The sequence below is a fragment of the Lactuca virosa genome, chromosome 8 (assembly GCF_052849685.1).
Source record: "Lactuca virosa cultivar CGN04683 chromosome 8, Lactuca_virosa_CGN04683_v6, whole genome shotgun sequence".
Classification (NCBI taxonomy): Eukaryota; Viridiplantae; Streptophyta; class Magnoliopsida; order Asterales; family Asteraceae; genus Lactuca; species Lactuca virosa.
The window spans coordinates 85,014,245-85,020,479 of NC_136433.1; the positions used below are offsets into that span (position 1 = coordinate 85,014,245).

Genomic DNA, 6,235 nt, shown 5'->3' on the forward strand with positions numbered 1-6,235 from the left:
AAGACGAAATTGTTGAAGAACATAGATAAATGTTTTTAGATAATGATGTTGCTAAAAGTTGATTTTGATCCGAAAATTTTGGTTGAAGGTGAATAAATGGTGTTTTTCGAAGATTTGATGTCGATCCAATATGCTTCCAGAATTGTTTGATTATGGTCTAAGAAGCACTCTTGGTCAAAATTGGGTTTTGATAGCTACACTGATGTATTTGGGTCAAAGGGAAAAGTCAAAATCGAAGGGTATTATTTGTGTATCAAAATTAGAATTGCGAATGTCATTTGCTGAGATCAAATACAAAAGCAAAAAAATATGAAACAAAAGAATTGTCTTTGGAACGAAGGAGTTGAGAATGTTGTTGGTACGATGGACTTACAACTTGATTTGTTGGTTTTGCATCTAAAGTAGGTCTCACAGTTGGTATATAATTTCTCTCAACTGGAATGATGAACGAAACTGAAATTTTTTGCAATTAAGAATGTGTTGCAGTGATAGTTGTGTTTCGCAATTTGTATTGTTCAAGTCTCGCAATATTGGAACGAAAGTGACGATGGTATCACACTTTGGAATGAAGGCTTCACAGTCGGAGTGTGGACCACAAAGGCAGTTGTTGCAATGGACTCGTAATTTGGTTTGTAGCTGGATTTCGCAATCAATTTGAATCTTGATTTTCGCAGTTGATTGCAATCGTCTCGCAAGTGCTGATCTTGCATCTCTTCTAGCATATGTCTTGCGATTGATGTGTCTCACAGTTTATCAAACTCGTGATATTGCCATATTATACACATTTTTAGGCAATATTTTAATACATTTTAATTAATATTTTTGTTATTTGCAAAGATTTATGGTACTTATTGGATTAAATTGTATTTTGCAGCCAAAAGGAACACTCTTGAAGATAAAGGACTAAAATTGACAAGAATTGGAACTAGAAGGAAATTCCAGCTGAAAAGCCAAGCTCATGACGTGAGGGATCAAATCTCATGACGTGAGAATCACGTTCTAGAAGATCAACATACGAGATCTAATTTCCTTGGAAGATAAGGATTACTACCGAGCTCACGACGTGAGATACCAATTCTCACGACACGAGCAACATATTTACCAAAACTATAAATATTCCTTCATTCTCACGACTTTGGAGGGTTTTTGGAGAGAGTTTTCTGGAGGAGAGACCGATTTTGGAGTCCAGAAAGTGCACAAAGCATCCTTTTGAAGGAGAATAGCTTGGAGATCAAGAGATTGAAGAACACATTCATTGCATTGGTTTGTTTACTTTAATCATGTCAATTTATGTGGAGATTTTGTCTATGTTTTCAGCCATGAGTAGCTGAATTTAGTTGCTTTCGTTTAGCCAGATAAAACTTTAACTCTATGGTTTAATTTATCAAATTATGGATTTTAATAGTTGGTTTTGAGCTTGTGTTTGATTATCATTACCTAGCATGTTAATATTTGATACTTTGATTGCTTAGATTCAGGTTTTGTGTAGCTTAGTGACAATTAAATTACATGGACTTGATACCTAGTAGTTTAGTGACTATTAAATTGCTAGAGCTAGGATTGACCAAATCTTAGATAAGTGATAAAAGTAACTAATTTAGCTGTGTTAGAGAACATAAATTATGACCATAATTGTGTTTATTATGTAAATCTTACATAGCTTATCTATATCCAATAATTATTCTACGTTTGCTTGTGTATGACCATACATAGTTTTACATGAATTAGTGAAAAGATTAGTAAATTTGGAATCGAATTGCTAAGAACATAATATTTGATAACCAACATTAATAATCCATAATTAGTAGCTAACCATAGAGGAGAAGTGGATTCGTACTAAACGGAAGTGTTTTCGGAATATCGATTAAAACTATTAGTTAATTGTTTAAGTTTGTCTGAACTTGAAAAATCAGATAAAACCATTTAAACTTTTTCTCGCTTTAGGTTAATTTTTAGTAATTAAATTAGTTAATTAAATATGTTCCCTGTGTTCGATACCCGAATGTTAGTGCTATATGATTTGCGAGAAGGTACATTACCTTAAATCGTAATAGTTAGTTAGATCCCATAAGAACTCTGCAGGTGTGAATACCTTCCTTGTCACAACGCGTTTTAAAGCCGTGAGGGCAGCAGATCCCATAAGAACTCTGCAATTAAGCGTGCTCAGGCGGGAGTAGTACCGGGATGGGTGACCCCCTGGGAAGTCCTCGTGCCGAGTGGTCCAAAGTTGACAATATTGTGATACGTGCCAGAGGGGGATGTTACAAATGGTATCAGAGCTGGGTCACGAGTCGATGTGTTCGACAGGGACGTCGAACCCTATAATGGGGGGTGAAGGTGGGTTGCATCTGATCCCACATCTTCTTGGAAGGAGAAGGAAACATTTCCTTATAAGGGGTGTGGATACCTTCCTTGTCACAATGCGTTTTAAAGCCGTGAGGGTAGCAGATCCCATAAGAACTCTGCAGTTAAGCGTGCTTGGGCGGGAGTAGTACCGGGATGGGTGACCCCCTGGGAAGTCCTCGTGCCGAGTGGCCCAAAGCGGACAACATTGTGATACGTGCCAGAGGGGGATGTTAAATAGATAGTTGGTAAAACTAATAGGTGTAGTAATATTAGGTATCAATTTTTTGGCGCCATTGCCAGAGAACGGCTAATTTAGTTTTTGATTTAATTGTTTTAGGTTAATCGATCCTTTTTTGTGGGGTTAAACCTGCAAATGTTATTTTTTAGCATTAGTTTTCTGAATTATTGAACTCATGACGTGAGCTCTTAAAGCTCGCGACGTGAACTCATCTATTTCGCGTTTTAGTTCGTTTTGTTTGCTTTCTGTTTAGTTTATTTGCTTTAACACGAGGTGGTATCATTACCACGCCATGGTGAACGATCAGTAGGAATTTTTAATTAGGTTTTATTCGTTTTTACGTTTTTATTTTTGTTTGTGTTGCAGAAGTTTATGACTCGTGGATCCAATACACCTTTGACACCACCACTTTAAGATCCAAAGTCAGCTTTTTATAAAAAGAAGGACAAGAATGCAGGAGAATCCAAAACACCAAAGAAATCACCATTTAAGGATCTTAAATCGTTTTTTCGTAAAAAGAAGGGAAAACACGTAGGAGAAACAAGCAACACCCCGAAAGACGAAGGCTCTTTTGAAGGCATTGAGAACAATCCTAATAAAAAGGAAGCTGGTTACAAAACAGGAAAAAGTAGCGAACCTGAAAGCGAGCCAAGAAACAACATGGCGGACATTGCCGATATTTCCATGGAGACGTACAAGAAGAGAATTTGGGAGGACACCTGTCGAGGCTTAGTGCAACCAACAATTCCCGCTATCGCAACATTCGAGCTTAAAGGATATATTATTTCTACCCTTAAGGATGTTCCATTTTCCGAGAAAGATCATGAGGATGCCTAAAAACACCTTGATGAAGTCAATGACATCGCTGATTAATTCAACATCCCGAATGTTCCATGCGATACAGTGTTATTTAGAATGCTTCCAGTCACTTTCAAAGGATCTGCTAAAGATTGGTTAAAGGCACTTCCACGCGGTGCAATTAATACATGGGCACAAATGCGGGAACAATTATTAGAGCAATTTTTCCCACCATCAAAAGTGTCCAAACTCAGGAAGGAAATAGCTAACTTTGAGCAACAACTAGGTGAATCACTTTATGAAGCATGGGAGTGTTACAAGGGATTACTTCGAAATTGCCCCCAAAATGATCTTAATGTGCAACAAGAAGTATCAATCTTCTACGATTGGGTAAATGTGATGACAAGGAAACTCCTTGATTATCAAGGACCTTTAACGAAGAAAAATCTCGCTGAAGTTAAGGAGTTAATGTGAAGAATTTTCTAAGCACTCGCGTGAGTATCACAATCCTCGAAATGATGGAGCAAAAGTAATTGGGAGTGGCACTTCTGAAGACATGGCATCTGTTTTGGTTATGTTGAATAATATGGATTGAAGAATGATGAAGATGGACCAATCCATACATGCTATACGTGTGGTTTGTGAAAAGTGAAATGGTCCACATTTGACAAAAGATTGCCATTTGGACAAGAATGGGAACAGGAAAGCTCAAGTATGCTACTCAAGTGGAGACCATTACGATGAAGATTGGAGGAAGCCAAAGAAAGAATGGTTGCCATATGATGAATACAAAAAGAAAAAAGAAGGGAAATATAGGCAAACAGGTCGAGACTTTTACCAAAAAGAGCAACCACAACCTAAAAAGAAGGCTGATTTTGAGTCCATGCTTACTAGATTTATGGAGGCTTCGGAAAAACGACATGATGAAACCGATGTAGCAATAAGAGACCAGCAAGCTCTAATGAGAGATCAAAATGCTTTACTTAGAAATCATCAAGCCTCAATCCAAAATATTGAAGCTCACTTGGTCAATTAACTACATTGGTTAACGAACGATTACCTCCACAGATTGCCGATAATAAACCACAACCCCATGTGATGGATATCGACACTGAAGAAGATACTATTTTTGAGTTCTTAGAAGCCTTAGAAGAAGAGCCAAAGCAACCTGAACCAGAACCAAAGAGGTCGAAAATCGAAGACAATAATGTTGCTAAATCATCGTCCTCACGACGTGAGGATTCAATCCTCACGACGTGGGCAAGGTCAAAACATAATTTTTTTTCTTGTGCTCAAGCTTTTCGTCATCCGCTACCATTTCCTTCTCGAACCAAAATTCACCCACTGGAGCAAGAATATATTAAGTTTATGAAGCAAGTTGAGGGTATTCCTATTAATACTCCTTTTATTGAATCCTTGGCACAAGTGCCCGATTATGCCAAATTTCTTCAAGACTTACTCGACACTCGCCAACAGCTGGAGAAGACATCCAAGGTAGTCCTTAGTGAGCAGAGTTCTAAGGTTATTATGGAAGGGATACCATGGAAGATGGGAGATCCTGGATGCCTTACAATTCCATGTGAATTTGGAAATAATATGAAGACATATGCTTTAGCCGATTCTGGAGCAAGCATAAATTTGATGCCTTATTCGTTCTATCAAAAGCTCAATCTGCCAGATTTGAAGGCTAATAGAATGACGATTCATATGGCTAATCATTCGGTGACTCATCCTAGAGGCATAGTCGAAGACATTTTGGTGAAAATTAGAAAATTTATTTTTCCAATTGACATTGTGGTGCTAGACATTAAATAGGATGAAAATGTCTCAATTATCCTTGGACGCCCTTTACTCAATACCACACGAGCCTTGGTGGACATTTGCGAGTCTAAGCTTACATTGCGAGTAAGAGACGAGGAAATGACTTTTGGAGTGGCAGACGGATTCAAGAATGATTATGCTCAAAATAAAGTATTCTTTATGGATGAAGAAACCGAGCTTGATGATTTGGAGAAATTGATGGAAGAAGAAATTCAAGCAATTAAACAATCCAAGCGTACTAAGCCTAGAGCATCATTTCCAATGGTTTTTGAAGTCTTTGCTTATAAAACTCCAAGTTCTCTACGTGAGGAGAGTGAAGACAATTTGATGTATAGTGATGAGGAAGAAGAGGTTACACAAGACTTGAGACAACCAACTTTGAAAAATGTGTATTTAGAACCTAAGGAGCTACAAAAAGAAGAAGGGAAACCTGAACTTGTTGTGGAAAATAAGGGGGTGAAACGAAAGCTCGAAGAAGGCGATTCTAAAGTGAAAAAAGGAAAATTCTAAAAAAACATATCTTACAAGAGTGCAAACGTACAAGAAAAGGTGGAGGGAACAGAATGTGCAATCGGTGATTGAAACTCCAAACGATTTAACGTAAGGCACATGGAGTCCGGCTCATGACTCCAACAAAAAGAAGCGCTTCATGGGAGGAAACCCGAGCTCGGTTTGCGTTTTTCTTTTCATTTTTGCATTTTTATTTGATTTTTAGGATAAATAATCATCAAGGTCATCTATTTTTTTTAAGATAAGTAAGAATCAAGTGTGGGGTTAAATTTATAGAGTGGTAGACATTTTTAGAAAAATAAAATAAAATAATGTTTTTTTGTAAAAACCTCGACATCACGACGTGAGGTTCATCCCTCACGACGTGAGAAATAGATTATAATCGTTTTTTTTGCTCAGTTCAAAGCTCACGACGTGAGGTATATCCTTCACAACGTGAGCCATAAAAGCACGGGGGAGGGGACCATATTACGTAATCTCACACATTTGACCATACTTCCATTTGTTTAAGCCACTCGCACG

At 37.6% G+C, this 6,235-nt stretch overlaps 1 protein-coding gene and 1 non-coding gene across 2 annotated transcripts; one reads left to right on the forward strand and one right to left on the reverse strand.

Annotated features, from left to right (window-relative positions):
- The first annotated feature begins 3,499 nt into the window (after positions 1-3,499).
- Positions 3,500-5,197, forward strand: LOC145130570 (uncharacterized). Its single transcript, XM_079065348.1, has 3 exons — positions 3,500-3,852; positions 4,085-4,409; positions 4,451-5,197. The coding sequence occupies exons 1-3, from the start codon at positions 3,500-3,502 to the stop codon at positions 5,195-5,197; spliced, it is 1,425 nt and encodes a 474-aa protein (XP_078921474.1).
- LOC145135207 (small nucleolar RNA R71) lies at positions 3,629-3,735 on the reverse strand. Its single transcript, XR_013719669.1, has one exon. It is a non-coding gene; the product is annotated as a small nucleolar RNA R71 (small nucleolar RNA).
- Positions 5,198-6,235: the final 1,038 nt, after the last annotated feature.

Excerpts from the sequence above, each read along its gene's own strand:
- LOC145130570 (XM_079065348.1), top strand. The coding sequence starts at position 3,500 with ATGCTTCCAGTCACTTTCAAAGGATCTGCTAAAGATTGGTTAAAGGCA. Across the intron at positions 3,853-4,084 it reads GCTGAAGTTAAGGAGTTAAT|GAAAGCTCAAGTATGCTACT; the intron begins GTGAAGAATTTT and ends GAATGGGAACAG. Across the intron at positions 4,410-4,450 it reads AAAATATTGAAGCTCACTTG|ATTGCCGATAATAAACCACA; the intron begins GTCAATTAACTA and ends TTACCTCCACAG.